The sequence below is a fragment of the Erythrolamprus reginae genome, chromosome Z (genome assembly GCF_031021105.1).
Source record: "Erythrolamprus reginae isolate rEryReg1 chromosome Z, rEryReg1.hap1, whole genome shotgun sequence".
In the NCBI taxonomy this organism is placed as follows: domain Eukaryota; kingdom Metazoa; phylum Chordata; class Lepidosauria; order Squamata; family Dipsadidae; genus Erythrolamprus; species Erythrolamprus reginae.
The window spans coordinates 73,442,527-73,457,477 of NC_091963.1; the positions used below are offsets into that span (position 1 = coordinate 73,442,527).

Here is a 14,951-nt window from a genome sequence, read left to right on the forward strand (position 1 = left end):
ACGCCATCACAGTGCATAATAGGTACCCCTTGCCTTTGATCCCTGAACTCATGGACCGGTTGCGGACGGCAACGGTATTCACCAAAATTGATTTGCGCAGTGCATACAATTTGGTCCGGATGCGGGCCGGGGATGAGTGGAAGACAGCATTCGGCACGCGTTATGGCCACTTTGAATACACCGTGATGCCCTTTGACCTCACCAACGCCCTGGCCGTGTTTCAACATCTAATGAATGACGTTTTAGTGTATTCCCCGAACCATGCCTTGCATTTGGACCATTTGCGCCGGGTCCTGCTCCGGTTGCGGGAGCAGCATTTGTATGCCAAGCTGGAGAAGTGCCAATTCTTCCAGACTACCGTCAAATTCCTTGGGCACATTTTGTCTCCAGGTGGCATTTCCATGGACCCGGGCAAAGTGGCCGCACTTCAGTCTTGGCAACCTCCATGACGAGTGAAGGACGTACAACGTTCTTTGGGGTTTGCAAACTACTATCGGGCTTTTATTCCGGGGTATGCCATGTTAACCACGCCTTTGACTCGGTTGTTACAAAAACAAGTTCCGTTTGGTTGGGGGGAGGCGGAACAGTGGGCTTTTGAGGCCCTAAAAGCGGCGTTCATGGCGGAACCGCTTCTGCGTCATCCTGATCCCGCTCAGCCGTTTGTGTTGGAAACAGACGCCTCGGATGTAGCGGTTGGCGCAGTGCTCCTCCAAGCCCATCATCCCGGTGACATGCTGTTTCCGTGTGCCTATTTCTCCCGCAAATTGTCTCCCTCGGAAAGAAATTATACTATTTGGGAGAAGGAACTCTTAGCGGTGAAGGCCGCCTTTGAGCATTGGCGGCATTACCTGGAGGGGGCCCGTCACCAGATTGAGGTACGGACGGACCACCGGAACCTCGAGTATCTGCAGACGGCTCGGAAATTGAACCAGAGACAGATCCGCTGGTCCTTCTTTTTCGCACGGTTCAATTTCCGCATCAGGTACACTCCCAGCGCCCAGAACCCTCGAGCAGACGCCTTGTCACGCAAGCCGGAGTACACGCACCCGAAGGAGCCGGCTCCTCTGCAGACGGTTCTACCTCCTGCAGCTTTGGCTGCGATCCAAGACCCAGTGGACTTGCGTCGCCGTTTACGGGAGGTGCAGCGGGAGGATGGGTTTGTAGCGCAGAGGGTGCGGGAGTTAACACCCAATTCCCCCTGGACATTTCAAGACGGTCTGCTTCGGTACAGGAGGCAGCTGTATGTTCCCGCTGGCCCAGTGAGGGGCCTGATTATGGCCCAGTGTCATGACTGTCCAGTGGCGGGGCATTTTGGCCTGTTCAAAACATTAGACCTGGTCACTCGGACATTCTGGTGGCCACGCATCCAAGATGATGTGCGTTCCTACGTGGCCACCTGTGTCCGGTGTCGTACGGCCAAGGGGGTGACTGGAGCCCCGCCAGGCTTACTGCAACCGTTGCCCACGCCGGAGAGACCCTGGGGTGCTGTGTCCATTGACTTTGTAACCCATTTGCCTTCCTCAGCTCACTTCACGGTAGTCATGGTGGTGATGGACATGCTCACCAAGATGGTCCATTTTGTACCTTGCACTAGGGTGCCCACTGCTCAACTCACGGCTCAAATGTTTATCAGCCACGTGTTTAGGTTACATGGGCTTCCGGATCGGGTGGTCTCTGACAGGGGAACACAATTCACAGCCCAGTTCTGGCGGGAATTGTTGTCGGCCCTGAATGTGTCCGTATGCCTCGCATCGACGCAGCACCCCCAGACTGATGGAGGCACAGAAAATGTCATAGGGATACTGGAGCAATACCTGAGGTGTGTAGTGGCGGATCGCCAGACTGATTGGTCCAGGTTCCTCCCTGTTGCGGAGTTTGCTTTTAACAACTCCCGCCACTCCTCGACCCGACTCACGCCCTTTTTCGCCAATTATGGCTTCCATCCTCGCTTCTTTCCCTTGACCCTCCTAGATTCCCCGGTGCCTGCTGCCGAGGACTTCCTCTCAGAGCTGCAGGTGGTCCACGAGATGGTGAAAAGGTACCTGAATAAGGCCAAGGAGGACCACAAGAGAATGGCTGACCGCTCCAGACGGGATGTGCCCCCCTTGGTGGTGGGGGATCAGGTGTGGCTGTCCACGAAATACATAGCCTCCGAATTACCCAGACACAAATTAGATCCCCGGTTCCTGGGCCCTTTTCCCATTGAAAGGGTGATCAATCCGGTGGCCTACTGGCTCACCCTGCCGGCCAACTTGCGGGTTCACCCTGTGTTTCACTGTTCGCTGTTAGTCCCTGTCCCTCCCGATTGTCCGCTCCGTCCCAACGTTCCCGTGTTTCCTGCCCCGTGTGTTCGTGACCACCTCCCTGAGGCTATGGTACATGCTCTTATGGATTCCCGGTGGGTGGACGATTCCTTCCAATACAAGGTTCAATGGGTGGAGGGGGACCCTGATGATTGCTCCTGGGTGGAAGCAGCGTTGTTGGACGCTCCCGACCTTATTCGGGATTTTCACGCCCGGTTTCCCCAGAAACCGCGTCCTCTCCGCTGGCAGATGGGGAGGGGCCTTCCGAGGGGGGATGGTGTTGTGATTCCGTCTGAGGCTCCTCAGGGAACGGCTGAACCTCTGCCGGCTCCATGCTCAGAGGGGGAGGATGAGGAACAGGAGGAGGAGGAGGAGGCCCAGGCAGACGGGGAGGAGGAATATCAGGCCGAGGGAGAGGGAGAACAGCCTGAGTCCCCCGGGGTGGAGCTCTCCCCAGCAAGCAGCCTGGAGTCCTTGGATGAAAATGCACAAGCCATCATCGATCTCAGGCAGAGAAGAGCAGCACAACGAAGGGGACAATTAGCCAGGTATTTCCAGCCCTAAATAGGCAACAGCTGGGTTTGGGTGTGGTTCTCCCCAGAAAGGCTGAAAAGGCAGACCCACCCTTCCTGTATTGTGGAGTATTATCTTTGGGAGTCCTGGGACCTGGCTGTGATCTTTGGTGTTTCTGACTCTGGCTTGTGGCCCTGAAGGCTGAAACCTTGGGGGGAAAGATGTGGGTCTTATTCTCTACAGTGGTGTGTGTGCCAGCAAGAAGTCTGCTGTATTGTCTGGCCGTCATGACTCTGCTGTGAAGCCTCATAGCCTGTCTGTTGGGAAGAACAGGTTTTTCTCTGTGTTTGTTTTTCCAACTATAAAGTGCCTTTGCTTTTACCAGCGTGTCTGGCTGCTTTTTTCAGTTGGTGTTGAAGTCTGGGGGCACCCAGACAGAACATAGACTGATGATGATTATTTCCCTAGGGAACCCCTGGGCCACAGCAGTTGTACAATGTACTTATTTGAAATGAAAAATCCTCTCATGAGAACTGTTGGGGAGAGGGCGGGTCAAAACAAAAGTCATTTCCTTTCATCTCTTTTCACAGGGTTCATTTCTCAAAATTTGGCATGAAGATAAAATAGTATTAATTCAGTCTTCGAAGGCATACTATAGCTGCTCATAAAGTTGCCATATTTAAACAAAAGAAAAAGGATTGAATTGGAGTCATTAAGTAGACTAATCTTGCTGGGCATGCCTTGAAAATAACTCCCTATGTGAACAGTACTAGCATGTTAACACATAATACAAGTGAAATAGTTGGCTTTATGGGGCATATTTTGCATCCGTTTTGGACTCAAAATATTATATAAATTTAACTCATGTATCCATCTATATTATAGTTATCCCTGAATGACTTACTCCCTATGAATGGCAAACAGGTTATTAATAGGCTACCAATATCCACTTATTAACCTGCAGTTTGTTAAATATTCTTTCTACAATTGTACAGCTTTATTAATCATAACAACTATTGGCTATGAGAGTCTAGCCCCACTAAGGTGATATATGTATATAACTGGAGATCTGAAGTATGTGATCCAAAGTTTCTGGAACGAATAAACTGGGAAGGTTGGAGTACAGCAAAGAGCTGACTTTGCTCATCTAGCCAAGACAAATCTAGGCTTTTACATAATACTCTGCCATTTCATAATTATGTATTTTGGTATATTTTGTTACATTACTTCTAATACATAATCTCATTGAGGGGTTCCTTCATTTGTTCTAAACCTCATGCCCTAACTGTTCCCAGTTCAAATATCAGAATCCCGATAACAAGAATGAAACTGGACTATATAGGAAAAGGTGGAAAATATTCAATAATCTTTAAGCCTGTAGATGTTTATTTGTATGGGTGTGCATGTATGGGTATTGTGTGCGTGTGTGTCAGAGAGAGTGTGTGTGTGTAGAGATTGGTATTGGAAGTGGAGGAGTGTGTAGAGAAAGGTAAAAAGGAGACAAGCTTAAGAAGCCAACTGAGAGGCTGAAGATTTGTTAAAGAAATGAAGAGGTGAAGAAACAGAAAGGCGGATAGCTTGGAGAGGTTGGAAAGGGGCAGTTGGAAGGTGAGAGGAGCAGAGGAGATAGATGATTTACAATTGTGTGGCTTCCCTAGTCTCTGCCTGGATTCCCCTGGATCTCTTTAAAATATCTTTAATAATGTGCAGTAATCAGCTGAAACTAACCACTGGTCTGAGAGTCCAAGAGCCAGTAGCTGCAGTTCTGAATAATGGTGTAGATCTTCTGATAGAGGCAGAGCTGACAGAAGAAACAAGCTTCACTGACCTTTGTCAGCAGCTGGGCCTAGTTACATGGTTAATAATGCTGTGGAGAATTGCAATCTGCCATTGGGATTTTCTGAGATTTAACTGGTGAGTGGGAACTTGGAACTGTATGAACTTCAGGAGACATTGTAGGACTACACAATTGCTACAATTTCCACTTCAGCATAACAGGCTTCTGGCTACTTTTCTGGCTACCTTCTACAATCTTTTGAATGTTCTGTAATCGGGCCTGGGAAGGTTGCTTGGGGAATCCTGAGGCTGAAAGTGAAAGTTGGGTGAAAGGCAAGTGTGCTGGTCTCTTTCCCCTGGGTGGGAGCTGAGGGGACGTGTGGCTCCCTGCTGGGTGAGAGCAACTGGTGCACAGGCACCCAGTGGAGTGGCAACTCCCAGCTGATTTGCTGTGCCCAGCCAGAAGCTAAGCCATCCTTCCAGCCACCACCTTCACCTGATTATTAATCCTGGCGCTCAGGGCAACTGTGGCTTCCAGCTGATCAAGTCGAGCTTAAACAAAAATACGATCCCTAGCTGAGTCTGATCCCAGCCCCGTAGCTCACTAAAACAGCGGCAGCAGTTTAGCCTGCTTAGGAAAGATTCTGTAACAGCCCAAACTTCCCTAAAGCCGATCTTGCAGCCGAGGAGTCTTATCAGCAGCGATAAGACTCCGAAAGCGACCGCGAATATTGCTCACAGCCAAACAAGACCAATCTCAAATGTAAACTATTAAATGCTAGAAGTTTAGTCAACAAGATGTCTGAATTCCTCCTTCTACTTGACATCTCCAGCTTCAATATAATTTTTATATGCGAAACATGACTAAATGCTTCCTACCCAGACTCCATTATCACATCAAAAACCTACCATGTTTTCTGCTCAGACAGAGGAGGCAGAATAGCTATATTCTACAAAAAATCACTGAACCTAAAAAACCTCAACGTTGCACATTATCTATCATTCCCTGAAACTATTATCTGTGATTTATCACTAAATACCACAATTCGCTTCTTACTCTGCTACAGAGCTCTGGATTACGACATCGTACATGCAAACAAATTAGCCACATTACTAACATTGGCAACTAACTGCCCATACCCCATTATCTTCCTCAGACACTTCAACCTACCATACATTAACTGGACCTTAAATGAATGCAGCACGGAACCCATCCATTCTACTATATATAATACCATCAACTGTCTGGGACTCGACCAACTAATAACTAACAATACTAGAATTGATAACTGCCTGGACCTCATCTTCTGCAACAGCAAAAGTGGCTTACAGTTTATATGGCTTACAAATAAAAGAGTCATTTTCCAACACCAACCACAGCATGATAAACTTCAGTCTCAACCTAAACCACACTATGATCCACCCAAATAATGCGACACCAAAATTCAATTTCAAAAAAGCGAACTATAAACTCATTGAAGCCCATCTCTCAACATTAAACTGGCAAACTCTATTCTCTGAATGCAACACTACTGATGACCTCTACAACACATTCCTACTCAAAATGAAAATTATTATCCGATTTCACGTACCACTAACATCTACCACAAAAAAAAAAAAAATAACCTCCCCATCTCAATAAGAAAATTACAAACAAGAAAAAAATATCTCTGGAGGAAAAACAAAAAAGGACAAGTAGCCAACTTCAAAAGCTGATATAAAGCATGTGCAATCAAATAAAAGCAGAATGCCTCAACTACTACAGCAAACAAGAGGAAAACCTCCTATGCACCAAATCTAATCGAGCCTTCTACAACTTTGTCAACAATAAACTCAAAGTCTTTAGACCTATCCTACCTCTCAAAGGACCCAACAACAAAGAATACCACGATGATCCATCCAAAGTTATCCTCCTCAACTCATTCTTTGGCTCTGTCTTTGTTAACAGTAACAGCTCATCCACCAATTTCATCAATCATACCTCAAACTCCCTCAACGACCTAACCCAAATTGACTTCACTGAAGACCAAGTTGAAAAAGCACTATGTAGCCTTAAACCTTCTCTATCAGTCGGACCTGATGGTCTATGCGCATACTTCCTTAAAAAACCCTCTTCTGCTATAGCTCAACCACTAAGCATAATTTTCAAAAAATCCTTCAGAACCGGTACATTTCCTAAGCTATGGTTGAAAGCAATGGTCACCCCATTTTCAAAAAAGGAAACCCCTCTCTTGTCGATAACTACACACCAATATCACTATGCTGCGTCCCATGCAAAGTCATGGAATAAGTTATAAACAAACCAATCACTCTCCATCTAGAAACTAATAATTTGCTCTCTAACAAACCATTTGGATTCAGAAAACTATCCTGCAACCTGCAGCTCCTCCACTGCAAAAACATATGGACAACTTATCTAGATCAAGGGAAATCTATAGATGCAATTTATGAAAATTACCTGGTGATGAGTTTAATGTTTAAAGGAGAGAAAGATATAAATCAAGCAGTGGTACAGGAAAAAGTCTGCATCTTTCAAGACCATGTTTTTTATACAGGACAATGCTCTATCACATGCATCAAAGTATTTCACTGAATTGCTAGGCAGTAAAAGCTTGAAAGAATAATGACATGGCCCCCTTCCACACCTTTCCTAAACCCTATTAAGAATTTGTGGGCCCTTCTTGAACAAGAGATTTACATTGAAGGAAAACATATACCTCTCTGAACAGTGTCTGGGGGCTGTGGTTGCTACTGCACAAAAAGTTGATTGTCAACAGATCAAGAAACTGACAGACTCCATGAATGGAATACTTATAACTGTTATTGAAATAAAAGGTGGCTATATTGATCACTGATTTTTATTTATTTTTTTTGAAATTTTAGAAATGTTTATTTGTATATTTTGAGTTGCTTCTTTATTATTATCATTATCAAATATAAATAAACGAGTAAGATGGGAAAATTTTCATTTTTCATTTAGATGCACAATAACTCTGCACACTAATAGTTGCCCAATAAATGTGCACACACAGATATTCTCCTAAGAAAGCCAAAACCTCACAATTTCTTTCTCCTTTTCTTTCTTAAAGCTGCCCCTAGTCCCTGGAGAGGGGCGGGATATAAATAACAATAGCAATAGCAATAACAACAACAACAACAATAACAATAAATAGACACAATTCTGTGACACAGATGATCCACTGGAACTTGTGGCCATCTACTAGTAGCAAAGGACTGGTGGGATCATGAGCCTGAAAAAGTTGTTGAAAATGAGCAAACAAAACTACTGTGGGACTTCCAACTTCAGACTGACCAAATTTTGAAACATAATTCACCAGACATCATGATTGTGGAGAAAAAGAAAGTATGTATAATTGACATCGCAATCTCAGGAGACAGCAGAATCGAGGAGAAGAAGCTAGAGAAATTTGTGAAATATTGAAAACTGAGTTGCAACGTCTCTGGCAAAAGCCAGTGTAAGTGGTCCCATTGGTCCTTGGCACGCTGGGTGCAGTGCCAAAGGATCTCAGTGGACATTTGAAAACTATCTCCATCTGTCAATTTCAAAAGACCGCTTTACTGGGATTGGCATACATAATTCGCCACTATATCACGCAGTCCTGGGTGCTTGGGAAGCACCCAACTGGTGATTAAATACGAAATCCAGCAGTGATCTTGTTTGCTGTGTTGTATTGTTAATAATAATAATATTCAGATTTGAAGTTTATTAACATTTTGGATTGACCAAGAGCACTGTAGTTGTTCAGTAATAAAAATAATAAAATTAATCCTCCTAAATACAACTTCCCTAATAATTGCACACAGTATATATGTGTGTGTGTATGTGTCACATGTTTTGGCTGAATTTGAAAATTAAGGGAGACTAGGATAGATCTATTTTGGCCTTATTTTGACCTCATCAGCTAGCCATACCCTCACTGGGATTTGAACTTGCAGACTTTGCCTTGTAAGGCAGAGAATCAACCTCTAGGCTACAGTATCCAATCCCTTCAGCTCTGTACCAGGGAAGGGTTACATGTTTTTTTGTGTCGAATCACTCTGGTATATTGAAGGAACATCACAGCTCCTTTTTTGCCTCTGGGCCCAACCCAGGACCATTTCCAAGGCAGTTAATTTATTCATAGCCAACAAACTATATTCTGTATGTGTCACATACTTTTGCTGAATTTGAAAATTAAGAGAGACTAGGATAGATCTATTTCGACCTTATTTTGGCCTCATCAGCTAGCCATACCCTCATTGGGATTTTAACTTGCAGCCTTGGCCTTGTAAGGCCAAGAATTAACTTCTAGGCTACAGTATCCAATCCCTTCAGCTCTCTACAAGGGAAGGGTTACATGTTTTTTGCATGTGTGTGTGTGTGTGTGTGTGTGTGTGTGTGTGTATATATATATATATATATATATATATATATATATATATATATATATATATATGCCAAGACCTTCATATATGTGTGTGTGTGTGTGTGTGTGTGTGTGTTTGTGTGTGTGTGAAAGTCTTGCCATATTTGGGTTTCTTCCCGTGTAGGATTTAGAGATTTCTGGCGACGTTTCGACGAGGTCCCACTTGTCATCTTCTGGCTGGTGCTTCTGTCCTTGTTCTAGGGCGAACACAGCTGTGTTCTAGAAGAAGGACAGAAGCACCAGCCTGAATATGACGAGTGCGACCTCGTCAAAATGTTGCCAGAATATCTCAATCCTACACGGGAAGAAACCCGAATATGCCAAGACCTTCATACCTGTACCCATGAAAATCTATGAAAATAAACAAATTATATATATATAAATTATATATATATATATATGTCACATGTTTTTGCTGAATTTGAAAATTAAGGGAGACTAGGATATATATATATATATATATATATATATATATATATATATATATATATATGTATAGAGGCATTGTATATACTACACGCACACATAAACACACACACACACACACATACACACACACACAAGGTCTCTAAAAATCTTCTCATTATAAGACCCTTCCTCTCATAGTAAGTCTGCTTGGCTCCATCTTTGTTTTTCAGTAGTGTTTTTAGGGTACTTTCATTATAACAGAATATATTCCGTTGCTTTTCATTTAGATTTTAGAAGCTGCTTTAGATTTTTTGAAATGAAAAGTATAGTGTCAAGCATACTAAAAAAAATGAGAATAATCTAGGTCCACAGATGGCACACAGAGCCATGTCGCCCGACACACCAGCCATTGCCCAGTCCAGCTCCACCACACATGCGTGCAACTCCCACTGGCCAGCTGGTCTTCAGGTCTCCGCAGCACATGTGTGGGGGCAGGTCTTCCCCAATATCTGCAGCTTTCATCCTTCAAAGTGCCTCTCCATGAAAGGAATGGAGGAGAAACCTAGGACGTGCTGGAAGGAAAAAATAAACGATCTGGGACAGCAAGGAAGGCAGAAAGGTAGGAGCGCTGGGTGTGTGGGTATGTGTGTGTAGAAATGCAAACATACGCTTCAGCACGAGGAAAAAGCTAGGAGCGCTGGGGGGTGGGGCAGAGAAGTGGGGGTTCTGCCAACTTTGTGAGTTGCAGGGTTAGCTTGCCTGGTGCACAAGTCTGGCTGGTGGAAGAACTGCCTGCTATGCCCCTCCAGCACAGCCGTGCTTGGAAAACACTGTGCCCTGAAAGTAAAGCACCACTTCTTTTACTGAATTTTGTGCTAAAACTTACCTTTGCATTTCTTCATAGCCCAGCGGTCTTAACATTGTTTCTCATGAGACATTGCACTGCCAGCCAAAGGAAGATTTTTACATAATGCACTTCTTTTTTGGTTTGAATTGCCTTAATTCATTTTTTTATTACTGTGTGCGCCTGCAGTTGAAATTTATCGGTTGTGTCGAGAAATGGGCTTGTTTAGGAAATGAGGGGCAAACCAAGATGAATAAAGCTGGGAAAAGAAAGGAATAATAATAATAATAATAATATTATTATTATTATTATTATTATTATTATTATTATTATTATTATTATTATGGATCTGGATGGGTGTCAACAGACTCAAACTCAACCCTGATAAGACGGAGGGGCTGTGGGTTTTGCCTCCCAAGGACAATCCCATCTGTCCATCCATTACCCTGGGGGGGGAATCACTAACCCCCTCAGAGAGGGTCCACAACTTGGGCGTCCTCCTCGATCCACAGCTCACATTAGAGAAACATCTTTTAGCTGTGGCGAGGGGGGTGTTTGCCCAGGTTCACCTGGTGCATCAGTTGTGGCCCTATTTGGACAGGGAGTCACTGCTCACAGTCACTCATGCCCTCATCACCTCAAGGCTTGACTACTGTAATGCTCTCTACATGGGTTTACCTTTGAAAAGTGTTTGGAAACTTAAGATCGTGCAGAATGCAGCTGCGAGAGCTATCATGGGCTTTCTTAAATATGCGCATGTCACACCAACACTCCGCAGTCTGCATTGGTTGCTGATCAGTTTCCGGTCACAATTCAAAGTGTTGGTTATAACCTATAAAGCCCTTCATGGCATCAGACCAGAATATCTCCAGGACCGCCTTCTGCCACACAAATCCCAGCAACCAGTTAGGTCCCACAGAGTTGGCCTTCTCCGGGTCCCGTCGACTAAACAATGCCATCTGGTGGGACACAGGGGAAGAGACTTCTCTGTGGCGGCCCCGACCCTCTGGAATCAGCTCCCCCCAGAGATCAGAATTGTCCCCACCCTCCTTGCCTTTCGTAAACTTCTGAAAACCCACCTCTGTCATCAGGCATGGGGGAATTGAGATATACCCTCCCCCCAGGTCTATATCATTTATGCATGGTATGTTTGTGTGTATGTTTTGCTTTTTTATAAGGGGTTTTTAGTTACTTAAATATTAGATTTGTCATACATTGTTTTACTATTGTTGTGAGCCGCCCCGAGTCTGCGGAGAGGGACGGCATACAAATCGAATGAATGAATGAATGAATGAATGAATGAATATTTTACTGAAAGAGTAGTAGATGCCTGAGACAAACTTCCAGCAGATGTGGTTGGTAAATCCACAGTAACTAAATTTAAACATGCCTGGGATAAACATATATCCATCCTAAGATAAAATACAGGAAATAGTATAAGGGCAGACTAGATGGACCATGAGGTCTTTTTCTGCCGTCAATCTTCTATGTTTCTAAAAAAAAGAGGAGAAGAAAGAAGGAATGAAGAGGAAAAAGAAGGAGAAGAGAGGGGAGGAGAGGAAAAAGAAAAATTTGCAGAGGCTTTTCATTTAGTCTATCTATCATATAACAACCTCCTCCTTCTGATATACTGAAAACAGATAATGTAGCAATGCAACCAATTTCCTTCAGTCTTCATTGGCTGAAAAATAAGGGAATTAGAGTCCATCTTAATAGGATGGAACTAAACAAAAGTTTGGGATTAGTTTTGGACCAAATCTTACTTATGGGACAGAAACCAGCTCTCAGCCCCCCCCCCCTTGTGTCTCTTTCAAAAGTATCCCCCTCCCACACATTTCAATGCTAGGAGGCAGAGAAGGGCTGCAGGGTCCGGGTTGATCTCAAGGGGGTCTGGGAGTGGATGTGAATTTCCCCAGGCAATACATCCTACAAACCTCTCCCTCCCTTCTTCTGTGACATTGCTTTTTTCCACTCGCTGGTGGTCAACAAATTCAAAAGGAAACCCTGGCTGAGAATCACTGTTGTAGATTGGTTGACTCAGGGGATTTATTTAGTGTTAACTAAGATGCACCTTTTCTCTCCCTAAAAGTGGTGTCTTATTTACTGAATGCATCCATTTTTGGCCTCCTGAAGTCTCGCCCCGGTGCCTGTTTTTGAAAAAAAACCTGGCCTGTTTTTCACAAAAACTGGGGTGTTTGTGCCTTCCCTCAGCCCTAGGAAGTACTCTGCAAACCTCCCAAACCCTCTGTGTGCTCCATTTTTTTTTTTGCAAAAATGGGCCTGTTTTTCACCCATTTTTGTGAAGAGCAGGGTGTGCAGAGGGTTTGAGACACTTGCAAAGTGTCTTGGTGTGTATTATAGTCCAAAAAATACAGGAAATTGACCTATTGGCACTCGGAGAGAAATGTGTGGGTGTTGGGTTGCGGTTTGGGCACTCGGCCTCAAAAAGGTTCGCCATCACTGATCTAGGTTGTAGACATCCCAGTCTTTATCTTGTTTGTGTTATTACAGATCTGTCCATTCTTGCACAAGAGGCATTCAAACAGACTTTGCTATATTCTAAAAGATAATAAAAGCACATGCATCTTGTTTTATTAAAACTGCTCTACCTCTTAAGCAGAAATTGGAAAGTTGAAATCCCACATTTGCTTAATGCTCTAAAGCCAAATTCACAAAATATAATACATTTGTGATTAAGTATTACAAAGATTTCTCCAAACTTGGTTCATTCATATACTTACATTTCCTCTGCTGAGGAACACAGTGACTTGACCTTCATCCCGAATCTCAGAAAACATGGGTGCTCCCACCAGCAGGTCTGAAAGTCCATCAGAATTCAGATCAACTGCACATAAGGAGGAACCAAAGTAAGAGCCCATCTGCAACCAAACCAAAGAGTCACAATAAAGCATTCAGTATCTGCCCACACGAGGAAATCACACAAGCTTTGATCTCTTTTTTTTTTTTGCAAGTGAAACTACAACTTACTGATTATCATTTCTGATGATATTCTCATACCTGGCAGCTGTAAATGTCAATTATAAGAGTATTCTAGTGTCAATTGACTAGGGAAGCTGCTCTTATCGTTATGGTTGAACACACTGAACACATCAAGATACAGTATATATAGACTGGATCTGATATCTTTATCTGTCTGTCAAGATCTGGGATATGCAGTTGTTATTTGATTATGTTAAATGTATTGTTGTAAGAGGTTAGCTGTTCCAAGTAAAGCTGCCTTTTGCAATTGACTGATGGCGATTTTGTTTCAATGCCAATGGTATTCAAATGGTACTCCAGTTGTTTTGGTTTACTATTGATACTACTTTTATTTTATATTTTGCCACAATAATTCTATTGCTATTTGCAGGTCTTTGTATTTTGTTATTTTCTCCAATTCTTTCTCTTCTCCTGTTTCCGGGTACTACCTTGTCTATTATCCAAACTTTCTTATCAATAATTGTTAACTCTATATTATTATTATTATCATCATCATCATCATCATCATCATCATTATCACTGTTCTTATTTTTAAAAGCCTCACATATTTCCAGCTTATTTTATTTTTCTCCTATCCCATCTTCCTTTCACAGCACAAAGCAGTATAGGTAGCCCCCTCTCACTTTCATTTCCCCTCAAGAACCATCCTTGAAATATTGTTAAGAAGCAAAAGTAATTATTTTAATTACTGGACTTCTGGCATTTCAGAGAATGCCCACTAGCTTTGTCTACTGGAAATTATAATTCTACATCCTCTTAAGGCTTGCTTTAAATATACCTGGACTACTGATTATAATGATGATGATTCAACAACATCAGTAAACATTTCAGGTTTCATGCAAGGCACTTTTAAAAAGAATCAAACTAATGCAGTGTAAACATTTGGATATTACCATTTTCTGCAAAATTCAGTGTATAAGACGTACCCAGTTTTTGACGCACTTTTTTGAGGTAAAAAGCTGTGTATTATACACCAAAAAATACTGTATTTAAAAAAAAACACCTTATGCGACACATAGATAATTAGTTTTATTGCCCCACAGTAAAAGATTTGTTCTATGTAATAATTTTAAATACTGAAATTTAAAGGATTTAAAATATTAAGTCTTATTTTAGAAACATAGAAACATAGAAGTCTGACGGCAGAAAATCGGGCCAGAATATCTCGGGGACCGCCTTCTGCTGCACGAATCCCAATGACCGATTAGGTCCCACAGAGTTGGCCTTCTCCGGGTCCCGTCAACTAAACAATGCCGTTTGGCGGGACCCTGGGGAAGAGCCTTCTCTGTGGTGGCCCTGACCCTCTGGAACCAGCTCCCCCCAGAGATTAGAACTGCCCCCACCCTCCTCGCCTTTCGTAAACTCCTTAAAACCCACCTTTGCCGTCAGGCATGGGGGAATTGAAACATCTCCCCCGGGCCTATACCGTTATGTATGGTATGCTTGTGCGTATGTTTGCTTTTAATAATGGGGCTTTTAGTGTTTCTTTTAAATTATTAGATTTGTTATATATTGTTTATTATTGCTGTGAGCCGCCCCGAGTCTACGGAGAGGGGCGGCATACAAATCTAATAAATAAATAAATAAATAAATAAATAAAAAGACCTCATGGTCCATCTAGTCTGCCCTTATACTATTTTCTGTATTTTATCTTAGGATGGATATATGTTTATCCCAGGC

At 43.1% G+C, this 14,951-nt stretch overlaps 1 protein-coding gene across 1 annotated transcript in view; it reads right to left on the reverse strand.

Annotated features, from left to right (window-relative positions):
* ITGA9 (integrin subunit alpha 9) overlaps positions 1-14,951 on the reverse strand; it is a 953,395-nt gene that overhangs the window by 668,821 nt on the left and 269,623 nt on the right. Inside the window, exon 9 of the mRNA XM_070726333.1 lies at positions 13,013-13,150. Coding sequence (XP_070582434.1) covers positions 13,013-13,150 — 138 coding nt within the window. The remainder of the gene's footprint in view (positions 1-13,012; positions 13,151-14,951) is intronic.